The following is a 25710-nucleotide window of genomic DNA, read 5'->3' on the forward strand; positions in this document are numbered from 1 at the left end:
CTTAGCCGATAATATTGTTGATAGAAATAGTTTGTGTTGCAATGCTGCCCCCTGCTGTCCAGAATGCTCACTTCAAGGGGGCCGTGACCTGGAAAAACCATCTCGGCAGACAATTTCTGACCCAAATTATGGACTAGTTAAGCCACCAATGGGTCAGTTATGGCACTGATAATAAAGTTTGGGTCAGAACTTACCCTGCTGTTGCAGCCCCATTTAAAGCTTGTCAAGGCATGTGAACTTTGGGCCCACTTGCAGACAACCATTTGTAATGTGTGTAGTTCTATTTTGGCCCAAAACTGACCCCACTTTAACCAGCACACAGTGCAAGTGTAATTGTGGGCCATGAATTGTTTGCTTGCTAGGATTTTCCCCTGCATTTTACCAACAAAATGTACTGATTTAGTGTGTAAGCACATTTATTTCCACTTGCCAGTGTGTGTGTGTGTGTGTGTGTGTGTGTATATATATATATATATATATATATATATATATATATATATATATGAGAGAAGCCAAAAGCAGCACATTTGTAATTCACTGTTTTTGTGACAGCACAAACACAAGTAGATTTACATATGCTGCCTTCAAATTTTATATTTACAAGATGAGCACATGAATATGATATCATCGCTGTCCAGTGAAAAATATGTATCTCTGAAATGGTGATTTTATACAATAAGGCAAAAAAAGTTCTAAGCTTTGAATTGAAGTCAATGTAAAAGAGTTTATTATGAGTAATTTAGAGCATTTCTATTGATCCATTCATCCAGAAATATTTACACAGTCTAGAGAGCAGACTACAGGTTCAGACTACAGGTTCAGAGTACAGGGTTCAAACAAAAAATGGACAAAAATGGAAATACATGGTTTTCACTGGAAAACAGCATTGTGCTGCCTTCAAGCCGTGTCTGAAATATTGTATTTACATGAAAAATAATACATATTAGTCCATTTTATTTAGGCCAAATTATACGCAAACCTGTTTATCAGTTTTTGTTTACTTAAAAAAACATTTACACAAAAATGCAGTTATCTAATGCAGTTATTAGCAAAGGCCAGTATTTACTGTTGCCATCTATTACATAGTTGATCTAATAAGTCCTTCAGTAAATGAAATTAATTTACAGAGAAGTCACCAACTAAACCTGTGTTCGAACCAACATTCACTATACAGGCAAAAGTATTGAGACAGCTGCTCATTTATAGTTTTTTATGAAATCCAAAAATATGCCAGAACATATATGGAAACCAAGCTGCGCTGTTTTTGTCAAGGCACAAAGACAAGTTCATTTACATATGCTGCCTTAAAATATTATATTTAGAAGATTTAGAACACATTTACAAGTTGGAAACTCTTTAGACCTTCCTACTCATGCTGTCTTCAAGCTGTGCCTGAAATATTGTATTTACGAGATAAACACACATAAATGTCACCACAAATTTGTAGGCCTATTTTCTAAATGGGAAACAGATTTTTCAATCAGCCCTGACCTCTGATTTGGGGAAATGTCAATAAAAAGAAGATATTTTTATTACTTTTATATTATTCATTTTTGAATGGCTTACTCTTCTCCACAATCAAACGGATATATAAGTACAGGCTACTGGTGCTTCTGACTGGATTTAACTATTGCTCATCTACTGCACATATTCTTCTCTCTGTTCTGTTGCAGTAATGCTAAATATACTTGCTCTCTTTTGGAAACAGGAAAACATCAATAAGCAAAAAGGGGCCTTTTTCCACAGTGTGTTCATGCTGTCCCTGATCAAAACCACTTAAACAGAAATTATGTTGTACTTACAAGCTCCAAAGTCATAAGTAGAAACATCTGTTACAGACCTGAAAGCAACATTAAGGACGATGTGATTTGTGTTGAAGTGATTTAGGTAGGAAATAACACACACGGCACACCCTGAGGAAATAAAAAGCTTTTTGGTTTACTGTTGGTTTACTTATCAGACCTGCTTCTTCATTTGGGGCAATCTGTGTCTGCTGGTTGGCATTTTGAAATCTTTCTATTTATTATGCTCTCAAACCCCTAGTAAAGTCTTAGCCACCCTATCCACACATTTCTGAGTCCAGCCTTATCTGTAACAGGCCGGAGTGGCTGCAGGTTTTCATTCCTACAATCTGGGAGCATGCATGATCAGTTGTCTGAAGGCTAAAACCAACTGATAAAACAAGTGGACAAGCGAACAGACAAGCTCCTGCTTATTTACAATGAAGCCCTACAGCCAGATCTTTGCAGATAAGACTGGACACTACCGTCTTAGAAGCAAAGTAACAAAACAGTCTCTTTAATCTTAAGGGATAAAATTAAGTTGGAAAATGATAAGTAATCATGAGTCTTAAAGTCTTGTGTATCTTAAGACAAATGTAGGACATTGACCTGGATGTGGACTTTATACTGTACATGTCTTCATCTGATAATTCACTGGAAGTCCCGAATATCGTCCAAATGTTTTCTTAAAATGTTTTCTAAACTGCTTCCCACACACTCTTCACTGCTGTCCACAGAGCTCAGAGCTCCTGCAGTGGTTGGATTGATAACAGCACAGTCCCCAAGTTCTCAGTGGTCTTTATATCTGGTGATTGTGTTGCCATAACATCATCTGTACTTTCTCAATACTCAACCCACTCCTTGACTTGACGAGTAGCGTGATGTCCTGCATCGTCTTTATGGCTGATAAGTGATTTCTCCAAAAATATCCTAAACATCAGAGTATAACAGAGCTACACTATATGAACAGAAGTGTTGTGTGGTTGGTGTGGTGCAACAGATAACACCACTATCTACCAATAAGATATTGCACCATGTGGGAGACCGGGGTTCGACTGTGCTGTGCTACACGAATATAGTCCTTGGGCAAGACTCCTAACACTACATTAGCCCACATTATGAGTTGTAAGTCGCTCTGGATAAGAGCGTCAGCTAAATGCCATGAATGTAAAAGTATTGGGACACCTGCTCATTTATTGTTTCTTCTGAAACCAAGAGTATTAAAAAGAGTTGATCCTGCTTTTGTTGGAGTAACTGTCTTTACTGTCCAGGAAAGGTGTGCTGATAGATTCTGGAGCATTGCTGTGAGGATTTGATTGCATTCAGTGACAAGAGCGTTAGTGAGGTCAGGATGTTGAATGATCACCAACCAACCAACCACAGCCCCCAAATCTGGCCTCAAATTAGGCCCTGTGTCGTGGCCTAATGGTTAAAGAAGTAGTCTTGAGAGCAGAAGGTCACTGATTTGAATCCTACCAGCAGGTAAGAATTGGGAATTGGTTAAGGTTAAGATGGTCTCCTCCCTCAAACAATGGCTGAAGTGCCCTTGAGCAAGGAACCTAACCCCCAACTACTCCCTGGGCGCTGGAGTTGGCTGCCCATTGCTCCAGGTGTGTGTGTGTGTGTGTGTGAAATGTGTGGACATACTTGAACCTTGCAACTTCTCATCTCATCCCAAAAAGCCTGGATTTTTGGGAGAACATTTCTCCACACCTCAATGGGCTTTATCCTACGCCTGGTGGGAGGCATGGTGCCAATAGGTTCATGTTTATCTGCTTCAGAGAGTCCTATTAGCAGTATTTTTCTACAGGTACTAGTCAAGCTGTGTGTGTGCAGAAAATGGTAAATGCATTCATTAAAAGGGTTGTCCACAAATATTTGGACATAGCGTGACTAACTTTATTCAAAACTGTTCTACAGATTTAAACTAGTATAATTTTATTTGTGTTCACTCTAATGTTATTTAGCGTTTCTGCAGCTAAACACTGCAGAAAAAAACAATAGCAATAACAGTGCACATCCTTTTTACCGTATTGATTTATTTATGCAGCCCCACGACATAATCAAATCTGGCCTAGGTCTTTTAGTTCATGTTCATGTTGTGCTCACAAGATGACACTAGTGAGCAGAGGATTGTCGCCACCACTCCTCTGCCCCACTTTACTATAATTACTGCAGACATGTTTGTATTCACCCTGGACTGTGTAAAACTTACCACATACAGCCAATGACCACATTAGAATGACTTTAGCTTGTTTTGCTTATCTATAAAACTATTGGCCACAGATTAGATTCTGTAATCAGAGACACATCAATTCCTTAACACATGTAGAACGTGGTGACAAAACATCCTCGCTCAGCTGTGGCTAATGACGTAATAACACACATTATCTAAATGGCTGGTTCACTTTACCTGAAACACACCTAAATGACTGGTCTAGGGACGCAGACCTGGCCATTACCTTACAGCATATCTCTTGGATGCAAACCGATAATTATCAAGTCAAGCCATAGTAAGTAGTGATGGAAAAGGTAGGATACTGAGAATGAATAAACACGGGGGAAAATGATCCACATCATAGTGGATCAAAAGTAAAGGAGGTTTTAAAATATATATAAATTGGAAATTGAGAGCATGTTCGTCCTGCAGGTAGATCTGGAGTCACTGTGGATAAAGCAAACATTAATTTAAGAAATATGAACTTTTTTGAGATATAAAATATGTTATTATTCAGATCTAAAGGACACTGAATATTGGAATTTATAATAAGGTGTAGTGATGACATTATATAGGACTGTTTAAAAAAGTATGCTTATAATATTTAGAGACTTTACAACTTTATAGGGCTGTGGTGAATAAATCACACATCTTTTACACACCATTACTTCTGGAGCAGATCAGTTTTTAAAAATAAAGATGCTACAAATGGTTCTTAGAGTGATGCCATACAAGCTTCTCTTGTTGCTCAGGTTCTTTAACCAATGTAAAGGTTCCCCACACTCACACATCTCTATTACAAACACGGTCCTTAATGGAACTAAACGTGTCATCGCTTAAAGAATGTGTCAAAATTATACTTTAACTTATTAAAGTATTTGGACACCTGCTCATTCATAGTTTCTTCTGAAAACAAGGGGATTAAAATAAAAGAGTTTAGCTTTTTTTGGAGTAACTGTCTCTACTGTCTAGGGAAGGCTTTCTACTAGATGAAGCCTTGGAGACTTGGAGCACAGCTTTAAGGATTTGATTGCATTCGACGACAGTAGCATTAGTAAGGTCAGGATGTCAGATTATCACCACCCCATCTCACCCGACCCCCCAGCTCATCCCAAAAGTAGTGAATGGAGCACCATCCATCACTCCAGAGAACACAGCTCCACTGCTCCACAGCTCAATGTTGGGGGGCTTTATACCCCTCTAGCCCACGTCTGGTGTTAGGCAGCATGGTGCCAATAGGTTCATGATTATCTGCTTCAGAGAGTCGTATTCTATTGGCAAAACATCTCTACAGGGACTAGACAGCTTGTATGTGTGTAATTGCACATCTGTGTCATCAATGGGTGCAACTTTAAGTAGTTGAACTCATTCATTAGAAGGGGTGTCCACAAACATTTGGACATATAGTGTATGTGCTAGCTATTGTAGGTCTTTTTGAGTCAGTTACACTATCCAGGTAAAACAGTACTTTTTTTTCATTTAGGACAACTAATTAGAAAACTAGTAGTGAACGTCATTAACTGACAACAGTTACTATAGACCTTGAAAGACATTTTAAAATAATTAAAAATGACAAAACAGTCATATTATATTAAATTGTGTGTATATGTATTTACAAAAACATATAATTAATATAAAAATATATAATTATATATATGGTCACACAAGCTTTGTATACAACCTATTTTCATAAAGGTCTGACAATGCAAGCAATTAGAGGGATAACTTTATGACATATGACAGAAATTAGATTTGTACACAAACACAGAACACACAGTATAGTTCAGGTGCAGAAATAGTTTAAAAAAATGTTTAATCTTTTATCTTTAATTCATAACCATCAACAGGAAACCAGGGAAGCGGTCTGAGGAAAGGGCCTGGTGTGTGTCATGGTGATTAGCTATCTCCAAAGACACAAACATTAAAACAATGAGGCTTGTAATGCTCCACCCTATGACACAGTTTATTTAGCGGGTTCTGATGCACAGAATATAAAAACAGACATCAAATACACTCACTGGAATCATCAAAACATATGATGACAAAATACAAGATTCTTCATTAAACCAACTGTCATAATTATTTACAGACAAAAATGTACATCCTCCAAATATAAAACCATAAAAGCATTTTTACAGCTATTGTATTGTTGCTCCAGTGACTGTGGTGAGGGACTGTTAGTCCTTGCCTCGATAGGTGATGTTGGTGAAAGTAGTAGTAGCGCCTTTGTAGAGAGGGTTGTGGCTCTAAAGTGAAGACAGAGTGCAGAATGTACGGCATTACTTCAGACTGTGAAACCTATTAGTCCCAGTTTTTCATACAATATTAAACATAATGGTGAGAAAAGTTTTGTATTTTTTGCATGCAGCCAAAAGGGGACCCCTTTTGGCTGCCTAAAGAACCTTGCAATTGACCCCATTATTGTAAATGAAATGAGAGAAGGGCTGCAAAAATAACTAGTAATCGATCATTGTAATTGATAAACAATTAATTGGATTATGAATAATTAAATTACCCAATAACATATGTAGCTATCAGCTTTTAAAATTTAGGTTGAGGTGGTTTTATGTATTTGCTAGTTAACAATGACAACAATAAAGAGATAAATACGCTATTCAAATATGCAGCGTTTCTGTTTTCCTTTAAAAGATGAGTAAAAATACAGTCTCTTTTTCCTCTCAAACTTAAGTTTTCCCTTAATCAGTTTCCCATAATTTTTCAGATCAGCAAAAAAAGAAAGAGAGAGAAAAATGTGATATAGTAATTTTAGCCTTCAGTAAAGTAACAGCAGCAGCAGCAACTGGAATAGGCCAGCTAACTATTTACGTTAATTTATAACTCTAAAGTTTACATATTTCTACATTTAGTTCTGCATATCTGAATTAAAATATGGTTGTTTTCACATTTATCACCTTCCAGCAGTTGATTCCTAGTTCAGTCTTTGTACAAATCTGTGTATAAATTTGACAACAAGTACAATGGTATAGTTGACCCTTTCTTTTCTACTTTTAAGCAGGAATAAATCTAGACACTGAGAGAGTTATGAGTGGGAGTAGGTCCAGGCATAGTGCAGAGGAGTCAGGGCCCAGATGTGGCTGGAATAGTCCTGTGTGACTGTGAGACTTCAGACCGAGCCAGGAAAGCCTAATTAGCAAGGCATAATTTAAAGCAAAATGCCCTAGGGAACGGAGGCTTTCCTTTGTTCTGTAGGGAAAACAGCATGCTGCAGAGACAATAAAATCATCCCGCCCACATCTATGATTTACCACGCGTCTTACCAAGCAACTTTCAAATAGCTTTTTATAATACCAGCTTTTACAATTCAGTAAACAGGGGTGGATGTGGACGCTTATGTGTGGTGGAACATTAGCTTGTTGAAGCTATGTTTGTTACCTGTGGTCAGATGACATGTGTTCACACATAAGACTTTAACTACAAGTAAATATGGGTAATTATGAACCAGGCTCACCGTGTCCCATTTGGCTTTTGCCCGCTCCTCTTCGAATTTAGCAAACTCACGGCGGTCATGGATGGTGACCAACAGCTTCCAGATCAGCAAGGCGGCAAGGCCCAGGAACAGTATAGCCCCAGCAACGGAGAGCAGCACCACGAGTATGTCAGGGCCTTTAGGGCAGTCTAAGACACAGCAGGAGGTAGTCGAATAGTCACGGAAGAGCATCTGTGTAAGTCTAAAGTCTCAACACTTGAAAAATCTTGCTTATAGACTCAACACCTGAATAAATATCCATGAAATTGAACAGGAAAATGTACTGAAACACAGTAATAAAGGTCCCTTTCTTAGAAACTATCAAAATACGTGTAAATGGCATCGGTAATGAAAAAGCAGTATGATCTTATTTTTTTTTTTTTTTTTGCTAAACAGTCTCTTATAAACTGTTATATATAAAGTTTACTAGAAACTGGGATACATTTGTAAATTTCATCTTTTATGTTGTTTGCACTACAACTTAAAAAGGTTATTTAGGGGTTCTTTACATTGTAAAAACCAAAGCTTTAATGGACGCCTAACTGGTTCTTTGCCTGGCTAAAGTGTTCTTTACACTGTTTGAAACAGTTTTCTTTTATAGAAAATTAAAAATAGCTTTTAAGGTGTGAAAGAAACCCTTTTCAGTGCTCTACACAACCATTTTGGGGTTTGCATAAATGTACTGTAGTAAAAATATTAAACTGCTTCTGAAAAGGTAATGTGAAAGTCAGCAACATTTTTACTCAACTAAAAAAACTATTCCAAAAATCTGCTCCAGTAAAACTAAAGGTACAATTCTGATCACTCAGCACTGCCTTACACTGAGCTTGTTAATGGCCACTGCCACACACTGCATAGCAGTTTCCCAACCCTCCAAATGTCAAACAACTTCACTTTGCAATGTCATACTTTCTATCATAAGAGCCACATGTATATCTCTCTCAGTGTCTGCCCTTTTATCCTTCCTGTCTGATTACATGGTACGCACTGTGCCATGTCAGCGCGTTCCCCAGTAGCTTGGATGCTGTTTATTGCCTTGCTTTACTACATGGGCTCCTCTCTGGGCTCCAGGTCTGTGCGTTCCTAAAAACCTAATGAAGCCCATGTTCCACATGTGGGTCTGTTAAAGCAAAAAGGTTGACTCTCACTGCAGGCTCCAGGCTTTTACTGCCTTAATGACCCACACTCTCACCATGGCCTCTTAAGAACCAGAAACACACACGTACTAACACACACAGGCAACCAAAAGACCAAAGACCATCAACCTGCAGACACAGCCAAACAAACTCAGCTTGTCAAAGAAAACTCACTCAGCCTGAATGAACAATGGCTGCTGTTAAAAAACATGTAGAAATAATGTGGAATTGAGCTGATCAGTCTGATGAACCCTTAGTTAGTTCAATACTGTTGGTTAAATATCACCATATTCAGGTACATACATACATACTTCATTTGTGAAGGCTAACCCCAACACATACTGACAAAAGCACTTGTCTCATGGTCTTTGGGTGTTCTTAGTGTAAGTGGAATGGAGTGTTACCTGGCTCCTTCACCACAGACAGGATAGACTTCCCGCTGTTATCTTCAAAGTACTGAAACCTCTGCACACAATCATCCTCGTCCTTGTAGGTGCAGTTCACTGCATTTTTGTCATGGAAAACTATGGAAAAGGAAAGAGAGCACTGTAGTACTCATTCAGATGGCACTCCATAATTAGTTTTAGATCCTACCAAGACTTACCCACATCATCAACCAGTTTAATTTCATCTCTGCAAATCCGAGCACAGCTGTCGTCCTCAAAGAGCCTACCTCTTTTAAAATGCTTACATTCCACACAATCCCTAAAGACATGGAAGGAAATAAATTCATGAACACTGTCACAGCTACCACCAGCCATAATAAAGCATGCGCTAAACACATTAATTAAAAGAAGCCGATTCGTTTTGTCAGGGTTGGAATAACTGTCTCTACTGTTCAGGGAAAGCTTTCTACTAGATTTTGGTGCATTGCTGTGAATATTTGATTGCATTCAAGGACAAGAGCGTTAGTGAGGTCAGGGTGTTGGATAATCTCCACCCTACCTCATCCCCAACTCACCAACTCATCCCAAATGTACATCATTTCAGAGAACACAGTTCCACTGCTCCACAGCTCAATTCTGGAGGGCTTTATACCCCTCTAGCCTACACCTGGCATTAGGCAGCATGGTGCCAATAGGTTCATATTTATCTGCGCCAGAGAGTCCTATTGTATTGGAAGTACTTCTCAACAAGGACTAGCTGTGTGTGCAATCTGTGTCAGCAATGGGTGCAACTTAAAGTATCTGAATACATTCATTAGAAGGGGTGTCCACAAACATTTCGACATATAGTAAAAATATTTGGAATTAAATGTTTTTTATCTTGTCTTATCTTAATCACATAAAAACACACAGTACAGTTGTACAGTTTTGCAAACATACTGTTAAGTCAGAAAGCAGATTATCCAAAAGGAAACCTGCTGGACACTACATCTGCATTGTTGTCTATCATTACCAGTAAAGCTAAAGTTAAATTGTTGCGTGACACCAATACCAGTATAGACGTTTATGCCTATTTTTGCCATGATTCTGTCATTTTTAGACATCAAAACAAATTTTTGAAAGAAAGACTTGAAAGATTATAAAATGTTAATCACATGTAAATGTAAAAAGAATTATATATTTATATAATGTGTCACTGTCACAAAACACCTTGTATCTCCAAGATAGCAATTTAGAGGGGCAGGTTGGGAGAGTTATTTCAAAAGTGCCTCCTTGCTTTTCATTTAACAGTACTGTACCAATACTACTGTGACCTTTTTACCCTGTCCTCAAGTAATAACCAGAACCCTCCTTTGTAGTTCCTTTTTTCTGAAGGTTACATGTAATTACTGACCACAAGATACCGGTCATTTTATTACCATGATATTTCACTTGGATGGTTCGTTGTAGATGCTCACCTAACATTCACCTAACATTCAACTGAATGTCTGTTAAATGTATCTGAATTGTTAAATGATTGTTAATTGAATGTAACCTTACACCTAATCCTAATCATAACTTAAAACAGGAATCATAAAAAATATTTGCAGTAAAATATTGCGAGTGCTGTGACGCTAAAAACCTTATCGTAACTTTACAAGAGACGGACAAAAAAGTTTCCAATGGAAGTCAATGTAAAAAGTAATTTGGGAACATTTCTTTTGGCCCATTCATCATTTAAAATGTAAAAAATAATAGTGGCACAATGTACAGGACAACTGTCAGATTCAAATGAGGTGTGTTGACTCACTTCTTCATGGTGCACGCATCAGGGCAGGTGGGACATTTATCGCAGGTGGAGCCGTAGGCCCCAGGCTGGGTACACTCACAGCTGCCACACACACACTGTCCACGGCTGCTACACAAGGAGCCTGTGCTAGACATGCAGGTGTCCAGGCGTCTGGAGCAGTTACAGTTTTCGCCCGACCAATCTGGGTCGCACTGGCAGAAACCGCATGAGCATGTGCCGTGACCTATAAAAGGCAGCGTGTAAGAGCACAGAATCAACAGGGGTGTGAACCAGGGAGCGAGAGTAAGCAGATTCTGAGAAGCTGAGGTAATGGATATCTTTGAAGCGAATCAAAAAAAGTGCTTTTGCTGCCAGAGGTAAATGTTGTAAAGCCCTTCTGTTAAAGATTTACTGATACCCACAGCCTCATCTAATACCCGGAGTGATTACAGATGAACAATGCTGGGCCCGTAATGATTTCTGTGAAAGCACACAGCGTTTCGTTCTGTTTAGTTACAGGTTTGCCCATAAAAATACATCTCGTGAGGAGCTGCACATTCCACACATGCACAGAAACAAAGCTCATTCCCAAGTGGACCTGGGAGGCTGGAGGTAGTTCACAAAATGAAATCCCAGAGGTACTTCTTTCACCCCTTGTCAAAATGCTTTAATCTCCCTATAGATCACATGGCCTCCTAAAAAAAAATCTGGCAGTTGTGGAATCTCTGGAATTTTATACAATGTAGAGATTCTAATGAGCCCCCCTTTTCTGGCTTTTCACTTGGGAAGAAGGCAACACTTAAAAACATGTTAGGCTATGGATCCATGTACACTCCAAAACGTAAAGGTGGTACAAAGGGTTTTTTGAGTGAACAACCATTTTTGTAAAGGAGCTGTGGGTGTGTGGAACCTTTACACTGACTTTTTTTTAAACCTTTAAAAATGTATTCTTACATATAGTATATCTATTTTACAAAAATGGTTCTTTGTGGAACCAAAAGTGTCTTTTTTTATAGAGTCATTACAGGAAGAAACCTTTGAAACACCTTTACCTTCAAGAGTCGACATTAATCCATTCAATAACACATGAAGAACCCTTACACTGGTGAAGAACCTTTACACTGACTTCTTTAAACCTTTAAATGTTTCTTAATACATATGATATATTTCTTTTACAAAAAAATAAATTCTTAATGGAACCAAAAATGTTCCAGAACAGTTTGAAGCGCATTTACTTTTAAGACTGGACATGGATCCATGAAATTTCAATTGGTGAAGAATCTTTACATTGACTCCTCTAAGGTTCTTCACACATGCATCAATTTGACCATAATGGTTCTTTATGAAACCAAAAGTTGTTCTTCTGTGGCATCACTCGAAGAACCCTTTATACCTCCTTAATTTTTAACTTTGTAGAAAATGACAATGTTTTGTCATTGTCAAGTGACAATAATGATGGTGTGCGCTTTTTAAAAAAAAGGCTCCAACCAACAGATCAACAGGAAAAAAGAAACCAGACAAAATAACAGTGAGTACAATGGGTAGACCCTCAGAGACCATAAAACCAGCCTGTTCTCAAGGACAAACATCACACTGCCTATAATCACTCATGCCACAGAACAAAAAATCCCCAATACAATTCCAGCACAACCAAAACCAGACACCACTCACCTCCCTCGCTGGGCCAAGCTATTTAAGAGCTGTGACATCATCAGTGCGTGACAATGCAGAAAGGCATTTGCGCAATAATCACGGGGCTTTAGGGAATACGGTAAGTAAGGCCTTGCTTGCTGAGTGGTAATGGCGCTACGTCTGTTTGTAATGAAAACACAGCGAAACACGACATTACTCCAACAAAACACAGACGGACAGTTCTATATTTAGACCTACAGTGGGGTAGTTTATACCAGACAGGGACACGAGGTGGAACGCAGCGATATTTCTGCCCAGTGGCGGAGTGAGCGGTCCCTGCTGAGATGTTCCACTTGCTACACTACATGAACTTCCCTAAGCGAACCCCAGTGCCCGTAACACAAACACACACACAGAGCTCTTTGAGGCCAGCACATGTCTGAGCCCACACACCTCCACACAGCATGTTTATTTCGGAAAAGCAGCTTGTTCGCTGCACAAAGCCAAGAAACGTCCAGTGTTATTATAAGCAATTCCTTGCACATGAGGTCTTTGTGAAGTGCAGCAGGACACTGAGCTGCAGCAACTCTGAGAAAGAGAGCTTGAGACTTTTCTGGATGATTGGTAAGTGTGGAGGCTCACATTGATATCACTCAGAAGATCCTGCTCTGGTCAAGGTTTCATTTATGCACTTGAGAATATTATTGATATTCCACATTATTTTCCAGATGTACTTTTAGGATGTTAAGACATAAGACAAACAGCTGTGACAGCTGTGAGCTTCTTACCTGAACACAGCTCTCCTTTATACCTCAGGCAGCTGAAGTCATCACACTCGCATCTCTTCCCCCACACCTTGCCGAAGTCGTTGTTGTGACACACACACTGACCACACACACAGTCTCCTCGGCCGTTACAGACCAACTTGTTTGGCCCACTGCATGTGTCCTGCTCGGTGGGGCTGTAGTCTCCCTCTGCACACTCACACCTGGGGCCCAGCCGTCCTGGGTGACATATGCAGATGCCACACTCGTAGGTGCCATTGCCGTGGTGACACTCAGGACTGTCGAGCTTGCCCAGAGCTTGGCACTTGCATGCACACTCAAAGTCAACAGTGATCTGCAGTGCGTCTTTGAAGCCCACAGGTTTGATGGTAAACGTTTTGCGCTTGTCCTTGGGACAGCCCCTCGCACGGGCCTCTACGCTGAAGGACACCTGCACAAGTAAAAGGGTTCCATCAGGGCTGATCTCACTACTTTATAAACAACATTATAATGTGCAAATGTGTAGTGAAGGTGTTCTCCAGGATTACACTGCTATAATTGTAATAAATACATTAGGTTATTGTGAGAAATGTATAAGCCAACAAAAACTGTGTGTGTGTTCAGTAGAGTTTTATCCTCCCATCCTGAGACAGCACATTCTTCAGAGTGTCAGTCTGAATCGTGCAGATGGACATGTTGACAGGCAAGCTGAGATAACTGGACACAGTGAGTCAGAGCAACAGGGTAAAGAGCAGGAAACAGCCACAGCAGATGCCCAGTATGTCCTCAGCAGACTGAGTAACACCACCCCCACCACGCATCCTGTGAGTGTGTTTAAGTGTCTGATTGTGAATTTAATCATTCACTGAAATGATGGGCCGAGGCTGCTTTAAACCACAGAGTCGTTTATCAGGGTGAGTGCACCTCAGAAAGGCCTTTTCCTGTTCAGCTGCGCTCTTCCTTATTTGGAATGAGTAAGGAGAAATTCCGTAAGGCTGGAATGACTGTACAGGCAGGAGGAAAGAAGTAAACGGGTGGACGGAGGATGGAACAACATGCTTTTAGAGAAGAGCATGTTAGCTGACAAAGAGAGAGAGAGAGAGAGAGAGAGAGAGAGAGATGAGAGAGAGAGAGAGAGAGAGAGAGAGCATGCATGTTAGAGATTATGGAGTTAAAGAAACAGAACCAGAATAGAGGGAGATACAGAGAGAGAAACGGAGCAAGAAAGAGAGATAGAGAATGAGAGAGAAAGAGAGAGAGAGAGAGAGAGAGAGAGAGAGAGAGAGAGAGAGCATGAATGTTAGAGATTATGGAGTTAAAGAAACAGAACCAGAATAGAGGGAGATACAGAGAGAGAGAGGGAGCAAGAAAGAGAGATAGAGAGAGACAGAGTGAGAGAGAGAGAGAGAGAGAGAGAGAGCAAGAGAGACAGAGAATAAGAGAGTAAGAGAAAGCTAGAGAATGAGAGAGAGCAAGACAAAAAGAGGAAAAGAACAGGAGAGAGAAAGAGAGAGAGAAATAGAGAATAAGAGAGAAAGAGATACAGAGAATATAAGAGGTAGAGAGCAAACGATACAGAGGAGCGAGCGAGAGAGATGCAGGAGAAGAGAAAAAGAGAGATCAGCTACAGATACAGGAATCAGGTTATAGAAAGAATAACATATGGGAGAGAAATAAGGAGAATGACCATGAAGAGACTACAATAAGGCACTAACCGTGTCTCCTCTCTTGAGCCCAGAGCAAGACTTGAGTCCTGGGATGACCTCTCCATTCAGACATGTGGCATTGAAGGACAGACTCAGCTCATCTGGTACATTTAAGAGCTCTAGCTCAATCTTAGAGCGAATTTTCTGTGGTACCACGAGAAAACTTGATTAGATTTTATTTACAGGGTTTTTCTACAACATTTTTCTCATGCGAAGCAAAGAGTAACAAACATCAGAAACAAATGGGCCCCAAATGTGCAGAGAATTCTGTGTACTCACAGCATAAGCATCTTGGATCAGCTGGATCACATTGTGTGAGTCCTCAGACAGAGTACCCACTGCCGTACCAGGGATCAGATCACTGTAATTCTGAAAGTTTTTTTTTAAAAAGGGATGTATGATATATGCCAGTATTTCTCAATATACCTGCTCCCAACACATCTAATCCAACTAATTACTAACTAGAGTGGGTGTGGTAAGACAGGAAAAGCACTAAAATCTGCAGACCAGTTGCCCTACAACCTTTATTCTTAACCACATGGATAGATAAGTATTTTAATGTGATCCTTACCTTGTAAAGTGGCACTACAGGATTGGTCACAGCAAAGATTAGGTTTATGTTGTTCTCAGACATTTTCTCTGTGATCAGGGCCAGGGATGGATAGTCCTACAGAAATATATTTAAATAGAATACAATAGAGGCAGGAAAGTGTCTACTGGAAGTCCCAATATCTAATCAAATGGCTTTCATGTACACCGAGTCGCCTTTTAAATACACCTCAATGGCCATTTTAATTTAGGTGCACTTTGTAGGTACTCATTTACTGACTGTAGACCATCTGTTGCTGCACAACTGGTCGGCCCCTCTCTACCAGATCTATCAATGGAATGGGACCACCATGGCACCACTGCAGACTACATGTTATTTGGGTGGTGGACCATTCTCAGCACAGCAGTGACACTATGTGTGTGTGTAATAGAATGAGCAGTAAGTATACAATGTCATCGCTGTGCACACCAGCACCACACCAGTGCTATGCTGGTAACACTGAGAACAGCCCAGCTCCTGTACAATATCTGGCCAGTGGTGCTTTTGTGGTCCTATTTCGTTGATGACATATGAACTGTGCAGCAATAAATGAGCCACACTCACGACTAACTGTAACCTACAACATAGATGTAGATGTCAGGAAATACAAGTACAAGTACAAAGCCACAATGCAGTGTTAAATAAAAGTGCTGTAATGACCATTGTAGTAGACATGTTGTAGATGTTGTCTTCGCCCACATGACACTGGCCATCATTAGGCCGCACAATGCCTGCCAAGCGTCCGTCCAGCGCTACATGAGTCTTAGCATCTGTGGTGAACACCAGCAGGTGAGAAGCATCAGGCCGCCAACCAATCTTCTCCTGAAAAGGTGAGACAACAATGCACTAGTTTCTGGCTGGGTTTATGAACTCATAACTGATTAATAACAACTTAATAACAACAGTTTTGCTCCACCTTGCAGACCGCGGCCTGTATGATGGCGTCGAAACCTCCCTCCGGAGCATCCCTATTCCGAGAAACCTTCTGTTTCTTCACCTCCTCTGTGAAGCGGCCCACTTCATCCGTCAGAGACAGTACGTGTCTGTAGCCGAACTGTGGTTGGCATTTGAAGGGAATTCTATCACCATCAGAGAAGAAATGTCCACTTAGTTTTGACACTAAAGCGAAGTGAGGCTTAGTAAAATTAGGGGAGCTTTACAGTATGTTTTGGATTTGAGACCATGTTGACAACATTGAGAGAAGGCTCATGAGAGGTGTAATGGGAAAACGGGGTATTTTAGGTGAGCTCAATCTGGGCAAGAGTACCAGTCGTCCACTGAGCCCTTAATGAAGCCATTGAGTCATGGCTTGTGCGTCACCTAAATGACCGTATTTGAGAAGGCCTTTAATCATTATTTGTATGGTCAGTGGTGACACACACACGGTTAAATGCAGAATCAACAGGCATTTACACAGTCATCTACTATATTTCACACGATCAATGCCCCTTTTAGCTTTTTGTATCTGAATAATTTAAGTCTTTCATGTCTAAACTCTGTTACAGTGTACACTGCACTTTACTATACATAGGCAAAAGTACTGGGACACCAGCTCATTCATTGTATTAAAAAAGAGCTTGCTCTTCTTTTTTTTGCTGCTTTTGTTGGAGTAACTGTCTCTACTGTCCAGGGAAGGCTTACTACTAGATTCTGGAACATCTGGAGTGTTAGTGAGGTCAGGATGTTGAATAACCTTCATCCCACTTCATTCCCATCTCCCCAACCCATCCCAAAAGTATTGGATGGAGGACCTCCATCATTCCAGAGAACACAGTCCCACTGCTCCACAGCTCAGTGCTGGGGGACTTTATACCCCTCTAGCTCACGTTTGGCATTAGGCTTGGTGGCAATAAGTTCATGTAAATATGCTCCAGAGAGTCCAATTCTACTGGCAGCACTTCTCTACAGAGACTAGAAAAGCTGTGTGTGTATTTGAACAGATGTCAGCAGATGTTGCAACTTAAAGTAGCTAAATGCATTAACGATGAGGGGCGTCTATAAACATATGGACATTTAGTGTACATAAAATATAACATGCTAAAACAAAGGAATGATCCCTCAACATTAGCAATCATTCACAGTATGCCAGCAAGTCCAGCAAGACTTGCTGTTGCATTTAAAAAGTAAGTGAACCGTTTGGATGTTCTTGGATTTCTGTATTGATTACTAATAAAATGTGATCTGATTGTTATGTAAGTCATTACAGTAGACAAACACAACCTAACTAAACTAATAACACACAAACAGCTGTTCCTGGGTGCACGCACAGCCAGGGGGAAAAAGCAGCTTTGGAAACATAGCTGGTCAGTCAGTCATTCGTTTTTTATTTTCTTCGTTTTATTTTTTTTGTTTTTTTTTATCCTCTTGGAATATTAAACATTTTCCATCCATCTTCTCTGCGGTTGGTGCAGTTTTCTGCACAACAACTCTGTCATTTCTGCTCTCTAGCATGAAGAGTGCTGCTTTCTGTTGCTTTCAGCCCCCCATTGCACACGTGTCTCTGTGATGCCGTTGCACAGAAACCTGTGTATAGAGCATAATGCACAAACATCCACAGTGCAAGCTAGAAAAAATGAGTTAACCCAAGAATGTAATAAACTGTAGATCCCCCACATAGCAACCTCCACCAAACCTAATGTAAATAAGAATTGCACAACACTGAGGAGGAATTTCAGACCATTTTTCTCTGCAATTGTCCTGCAATTCATCCATTTTTCTGGGATGTCTTGCATGCACAGCCCTCTTTAGTTCATACCACAGCATCTTAATAGGGTTATAGTCTGGATTTTCCCTTGCCATTACAAAACAGACCATGAGCAGAACAAGTGCTTGTGTGATATTAGTTCTTAGTTAAATTGTTTGTCTATAATTGTGACCTAAATAATGATTAGATCACACTGCACTAGTAATTAATGCAGAAATCCATGTCATTCCCAGGGGATCAATTACTTTTTCTTGCAAAAGTATGTAATGCAAGGGTTGCCTTGGTTTTGTTGATCACTCACGAGTAGCATGGGTTCTTCACAGCTTCTGGTGGGGAGATGTACATGTATGGAGACACAGGTTTATCCACAAAAGCACCAAAACCCATGCGGAGATTGCTGGTGGTTTTACTCATCTCCTCTGCCAGACCTTTTCCGAGCCTCCTCAGCTGTGACAGGTCATCGTTCATGGAATAGGACAGGTCCATCAGATAGTACAGGTCGACAGGGTAGTCCTCCACTTGTCGCACCTGCAGTGTGAACCGCTGGGAGTCATCTACAGAGGATAAACAGTAAGGAGGAAGAGGAACTTGTTATGAGATACAATCAACTGCAAACTGAAATGTAGCTGCACCCGAAGGCTTGGATGGTGTTATGTGCAGTTTCTTAGTTGCTGTATTAGCAGACTGGCCTTGACTATTATCCCTAAGGAGTACTACCCTATAGTCTTTAGCAACCTGTGTTTAAGTTAGCTCAGTTTTGAACTCACCAGGTCTCAGGGTGATGTGCAGTTTCTGGGGTTGGATCTGCGTGACGTCAGTGGTGGACCCAGAGGCCTTATCACTAAGAGTTTTGTTCTCTGTAACATGCAGCTGGCTGATGGGATACTCCAGTGCTCCTCTATTACATCCTGTGGCTAGAAGGTTCTTCTTGAGGTCACAGCGGGAGGCACCAGGCACATTCAGCCCAAATTCCTGTTGTCATCAGTATCACACAGGAAGACACTGAGCATTGCAGACATTGACTGCTTGTCATTCATGTCTTTCTACACAGTGTTGCAAAGTTCTGTACTCACTTTCCTGTTCTCTCATGAAGAGTTTTTTTTGCTGAACTCTTGTAACACTGTTTGATATAACTAGCTTCACTTTAATAATCAATGGACCAATAGATGGTTCAAATTTACTAGTGATAAAATGCCACTACATTAATGTCCATTATGAGTTCAGCTCCTCACTGTTCATGTACATTAAAATTAAGAGTTTCCTTTGTCTATATAGTTACAATCACAAAGATACTCAATTCTTTTTTATGATATTCAACATTTCATATCTAAATATGTACATATCTAAATCTACACAACAACAAATGACACTCTTTACAGTTTACATTTCACCAAAGAAAAAAAAGCTGGTCTAAAAGTCTGAAACATTCACAAGTGCATTATTTCTTGTATCAAATGTTGAAAGTAAATAAAGTTCAGGGATATGATAATAATTTCAGAACAGCTCTCAAAACGTATTTGTTCATCAGGAACGAGGTGGCTGGGGTAATTATAGACCCAGCTTTTCCAAACACTCAGATAAATGTTCTTTGGTGTGCTCAGCTCATTCAAGTTCTGGTTTTAAATATTCAACACTTTCTGCCCTGTATAAATTCTGTGTGTATCCAAAAGCCATAAAAGAGCATTCTAAAGCCCTGTTCTGAGGGGATTCATTTACATGGGGAGATGGGGTAATGTAATTATTATCAGTTTCCCAGTGATTTTAGTCCCGTCTGAATGCGTCAGTCGTTCTTACAGACTGAGTGTTCCCACATCTGTGAAGATTTCAGAGCCTTTTACTTTCTAGATAGATATACTTATCTGGTGAAAATTGTGATATGGGTTAATATTTTGTCATATCCTGTGGAAAAGGAGTGTTTTGTGTTTTTTCTCAAGTATGGGGGCACTTGAGGAGGCATTTAGTTTCGTTGTGCAAGGCACAGATATATTAGGTCGTGGAGAGTAGTCTGGAAAACCTCCCTCAAATCCAGAGGACAAGCCAAAGGTCTCCTCTACAACCCCATTTAAAACTAATCCTATCAAATTAGGGCTTTATATTACACAGCAATTCTTTTCAAATGTACTTTCTTCCTGAAAAAAATGCAATAAAATATTATAGATAGAGTTCTCATAGTTATGTGTTTGAGTAATATTTGCTTACTACTGGCTTGGCAATATGTCATAAATATAATTTCATGGTTTTTCAAAAACCTCCTCACAATACAGTAATATTCATACCACAATATTATTTTTTCAACATCATCGTCATTTTGCCCAGACCTTGTTATCGCTGTCTAATGTACTGCATTAAATGGAATCAGAAGTCACATGATATGTCAAAGGAAGTGTACCACACCTCTTGGGAGCACCATGCACAGGAATGATGAACCGCTAAACACTGCTGGCAAGTGCTGGCTCCTCGAGACGTGCAGATATTGGAGGCTGAAAGATGAGAGAACACTGTTTGCAGTTCACATAAACCTTTGAAAGCAGTGTGGTACTCTATACTATATGTTATAGAGTCAGGAATAAGTGTCAGTCAGTGACAGTCATCTAATCCTGTAACAACCTTTCAGTTAAAAAATGTTACAGGGTTGTCGGTTTTGGGATAAAATGGCTAATGTCTCTCTATGCTATCAAGCACTATTGTTTTTTACACATCAGATATTTTTATATTCGACTTTTTTAGAATTGAATGTTTATATAAAATGCTGCCTGCTAAAGTACCTACATCTTGGTGATTTGTGAAGGCAGCGTATATGTATCCTTCTCTCCTTTATGTATGCCGTATACCACAATATTTTTGGCTCATCCAGAGAGAGAAAGTAACATGGCGGACATATAAATGTAAACGTTATTAACGTTTATTTTCCCTTAATATTCTATTTCTGAGGAGAAATTGTCAGTGTAATAGCCAAATAGCCAACGATTTAATTTGTTAGTTACCCAACCAGCCGACAGTAGTTGTCGGTATCCTTCACCACAATGCTGCTTTCTTCTGACTTATGAGACAAAATACGCAGCAAGATATCGAGGCAGATGCTGTAGAGAAGGGGGAAGATAACCTTACCTAAGAGGTCACTTCCTTAAAATTATGTTTAAGATCAAACTATTACTTTTTATTGGAGGAAATTACAATGTTACGGGGTTGAGTGAGACTGAAGGACATTAGAAAATGCTGCAATATTTCTAAATACATATATAAATACATATATAATTACATATATAATATTTTTTTTGTGAAAGTAATGTTAATGAATGAAAAATTGCATTAATTTTAATACTCTACAGAAGTGAGATGTTAATGAATAGAGACGTGCCAACATGCTGACATTTGTGAGGAAATGCTTTCAATATTTAAGTTATTTATTTATTATATTTTTTAATGCCTTAGCATCTCATGCTATGTTAATCTGTTACGTAATGTGATATACATCTATTACGTAATGTTTTCCTAACTGATAATAATAACCATACGTCTTAAGAGTACCAAATCCTGAGAATCACCCTATGATTCTTGAGATGCTCCAGAAACATGTCAGTCCAAGCAACATTCTCCAGACAGTCAGTAACTCAGTAAGTTGAGGAGACAAAAAGCACAAACCCATAAGCTTCACATTCTGCTTGTTTTTTTTTTTCAGCTTCTCTGAGAACTAAAGTGTCAGATGCACGATAAGGATGATTAAGCACACTGCCTGTTGCTGCCAAGTTTGTGCTATTGTGCAAAGTACAGCAAGGGAGGCACTGGATGAGAGAGAGTTTCTCAGTCATGTTTGAGAAAAATGTAGAATGAAAAAAGGTTAAATGGCGGAGTGCCAGAAGCTACAAACTACATATAGGGCAGCAGACGAGGAAAGTAACGAACTTAAGTAAATGGACTTTACTTGAGTATGTCTGTCACTTAATATCTTTTATCTCTTCTTACTACATTTATGAAGAATTCTGTATGCAATTATTTAAACAGGCTTGTTTCTTTAAATGTATTTAAATATTATTACTGTTAATCACTGTGACTATGATAATATAAATATGAGATTTGAGAACATTATGTATTGCCATATTTTCCATCTGTGAACTGGATATCAAACTGGCAAATATTTCTTTACTGATATTAAAATGTCATTTGAATGATTCTGAGATGACATTGCTCTTCTAGCATGATCCATTATTTAATGGTTAATGGCAAAACTATGTTGCAGGTTTACCTTAAAATAACAGCTTCCTAATCATATTAGTGTTACACTCACCTGTAATAGGCAGACTAGCGTCTCTATCATTGCTGTTCTGGGCTTGTCTTGTGGCTAACTGCACTACATGACTATGTGCATTGTAAAATGGGTAAGACAAGACTTGTGAGAACTTCGTAACACTACATAACCCGAGTCATTTGTGTAAAATGTGGCAGTATTACTCTACCACCAAAGTCCACATGCTTCTTTCTCTTTCAGTGATGATTCTGTATCTCTTAGCTTGTCCAGAAATGCGTACCTTTATTAGTGTAAAATACATTACAGACTGTAGGGCAGCCCAGGAGCATAAATCTGGTAAATTCTTGCCTAAATGCTTCTGTAAGCTCCATGTAATGGTTGTGTCATTTAATACTCATCCAGGAAATAAATAATTAGAAACTCTTTTTTAAATAAAACAAAATGATAATTTACTTTTACATTGATGGCATTTAGCAGACGCTCTTATCCAGAGCAACTTACAGGGTTACTCGTATTACACAGGTGGGCCAATGCAGTGTTAAGAGTCTGGCCCAAGGACTCTTATTGATGTAGTGCAGCATAGTCACCCAGGCTGGGAATCGAACCCCAGTCTCCCACATGGTGTGGAAGCTCAGTGCCAGGTGGTGTTATCTATTGCGCCACACCAACCACACTTTTGAGTATATTCAGACGCATGTATTTTTCTGCTTTTACTTAAGTACAAAAAAGTAAAAAGAAAAAAATGTTCCTATGACTAGTTATAATATTATTTATTAATAGTATTTAAAGTACTTGTACAGTTCATTGTGATCTGAAGCTATATTGTAAACAGTAAACTAAATGAAACATACTACAAGCCAATATAACTTTATGAACACAACATAATTAATAGTCCATTCAGTCACCATCTATTCATTCATTCATGTATGAAGGGTAACATTCATTAAAATAGTCAATGAATAAGAGAATCATTTATTTAAGGGTTCTGGTCAAGATCAGCAAACCCCTCTCCTCAGAGGTGGGTATTTGCTCTGTACCTGTATATGTCCAGAAACACTACTACACTAGTTCCTGACTGGTCAGCCTGCTTTGCTCAGGTTTCTGACTCTCTGCTGTTCCTATTGGTGCATTTTCTCTGGCAGTCCTTTTAAAATAAACAATATTAGACTTTTCCTTATTTAACAACAAAAATACGACTTTGCAAGCGACAGATCCCATCTAATGAAGGGTGAAAAATAAAAGACTCACCCAAAGTGTGTTCTGTTAGTAACAGAAGTAGATAAATCCATAACTGTGAGGAGAGTAGACGCTGCATCTTGCTCGACTCCTGGAACATCGCCTCTCCTCAAGAGCGCGCGTTTATCACGTGACCCCACCGCGCTGCCCCGCCCCTCCGGAGAGAGGACAGCAGGGGAGTAGTTTACTGCCGCTGGACGGAAAGGTGGGGCATACACAGCAGTGCTACAGCACACACACACACACACACACACACACTCTCTCAGCTACACACTACCACAGCACACACACTCCTTCTCCTTAAGTCTAGAGGCTACAGGTGAATTGGTTATTTTATTAAAAGAGGTAGATATCTCAACACATCACTGTCATTTCCTTCATTAAGTACATATTTTTCATAATTGAAGTAGTTATATGTAAGATATGACATGATATTATATCAGATATGTCTAGAGAAATACTTTTCATAACCGATTACTGAGATATCTTTGTTTTATTGTCCAAACAATAAAACACTATGCACTGTCATTATTAAATTATAAGTAGCTAATTATATTATTAAAATACGGGTAATTTTCCAGCACTCATGCATTAATCCAAATATTAGTGATATATTAGGAGATCAGTCTGTCATATGCTTCAGAATATGGGGTTAGTCTAGTGGATTCACCAGTTGGAGATGTGTTCTTCTTCTTTTTTTATCTAAACATCTTAACCTTGTCAATCCACGCAGCCTGGTTACAAAACTCATCAGGATTGTTTAGATGTTGCTTTGAGAGCATCGACTGGTGATGAATTTTGCAGTTAGGACACAGGAATATGTGCAGGTGATGCTGCATAGTAGAACAGTGCACCACTAGTCCAGAGTCTGCTAAATCAACTGGTGGGTATTCTGCAGTCAAACAGGGGTTTCTAGCTCTTTTGGCTTTCTATAAGCATTTATCCTCCCACTGTTTTTGTTAACTGCTATTTCATGGTCACTTTACAACCTGATGAAACAGCCGCCTGAAAATCTTCTCTTGCTTTGTGGACATCAACTGTTTTAATGTTCAGAGTGCTAGGCAGCTGCTTAGAGGAGCATATGGCTTTTGGTTGTTGGGGTATGGTTTGAGGAAGCAGGGTGTTTCTAAAGCTTTCTAAATGAATTTTCCTAACAATGACTGTAAACAAGTGCTGGTCCTTACAAACTGATTAAGGTCTGAGATCTTGGAAAAGATTACCTGAGAGGTCAAATGTTTGGGGTGCTGAAACCTTTCCATTTTTTATGCATTAAAAAAAATCACACTGAATAGAAGCTTTAACTTTGGAGATCAGGTCATCTTCTACCAACATAACCTATTCACAGGAACATGATTATTTTGCCAGGGGTTCTCTAACCTTTGCATGTGTATGTGTTGGAACTGTTTTGTGAACATGATTTGCAAATTATAGGATCTACAGAGCAATGTGAGTCCAACAAGGCCAAGCCTTGGCCCATATCTACATGGAAATTTGCACGTATCTTTGCTGCTTAGCAGCTTATTTTATCTTGAAACTTAAAATGGTGCTTAGTTTAAAACATTCAGTCAACAGCCTGTGAACATTTCCAAAATGCTAGCTAACACTCTTTATTTAACATTAAATACCCTTGTTCATCTACCTGGAAAACCTTGTAAGAGCACAGAGACCTTCTTTATATAATTTTCTATACATTTCAGTCCATTGTCTTTTGAAATCCAAGTCTCCAAGTGCCCCCTTTTACAACCTTTCAGGGTTTGCGGGCTCTCTTAGATAAGCCCTGGGGCGGCTTCAGGGCTATTTTTAGAGGGTCTATCAGCATCTCCTGGCTGAGGATTGACAGGACAAGTGTGGCCAGTCAGATGAAAGAAGGAGGGTCTAGATCTGCACCATTGCAAGCCCACCACCCAACACGCAGCATTCCAAAGTAAGAGAGAAAGAGAGAGAGACATACAGAGAGAGAGATACAGAGAGAGAGAGAGAGAGAGAGAGAGAGGGGGAGAGTTATGGAAGCCCCTCATTGCCCATGATCCCTCCTTACACTGATAGCACTTGTGGTG

The 25710-nt window shown here is 39.5% G+C and overlaps 1 protein-coding gene across 1 annotated transcript; it reads right to left on the reverse strand.

Moving 5' to 3' along the window:
• Positions 1-5781: 5781 nt before the first annotated feature.
• On the reverse strand, positions 5782-23743 carry itgb3b (integrin beta 3b). Its single transcript, XM_072667112.1, has 15 exons — positions 23666-23743; positions 20566-20651; positions 18939-19143; positions 18473-18725; positions 16384-16546; positions 16128-16289; positions 15450-15545; positions 15158-15247; positions 14888-15022; positions 13197-13623; positions 10798-11020; positions 9227-9327; positions 9027-9146; positions 7469-7635; positions 5782-6245 (listed from the first exon to the last, which is right to left on the reverse strand). Exons 1-15 carry the CDS (start codon positions 23730-23732, stop codon positions 6177-6179), a joined length of 2364 nt encoding a protein of 787 aa, XP_072523213.1. The 5' UTR covers positions 23733-23743; the 3' UTR covers positions 5782-6176.
• Positions 23744-25710: the final 1967 nt, after the last annotated feature.

Source organism: Salminus brasiliensis, chromosome 22 (assembly GCF_030463535.1).
Source record: "Salminus brasiliensis chromosome 22, fSalBra1.hap2, whole genome shotgun sequence".
NCBI lineage: Eukaryota > Metazoa > Chordata > Actinopteri > Characiformes > Bryconidae > Salminus > Salminus brasiliensis.

Bases quoted from the DNA above. Each gene is read 5' to 3' on its own strand.
- itgb3b (XM_072667112.1), bottom strand. From the start codon at position 23,732: ATGCAGCGTCTACTCTCCTCACAGTTATGGATTTATCTACTTCTGTTA. The intron at 16,547-18,472 runs GTGAGTGATCAA...TGATGGTGATAG, and splicing joins GTGAAGAACCCATGCTACTC to AATTCCCTTCAAATGCCAAC. The intron at 15,248-15,449 runs GTAAGGATCACA...AAAAACTTTCAG, and splicing joins CTGTAGTGCCACTTTACAAG to AATTACAGTGATCTGATCCC.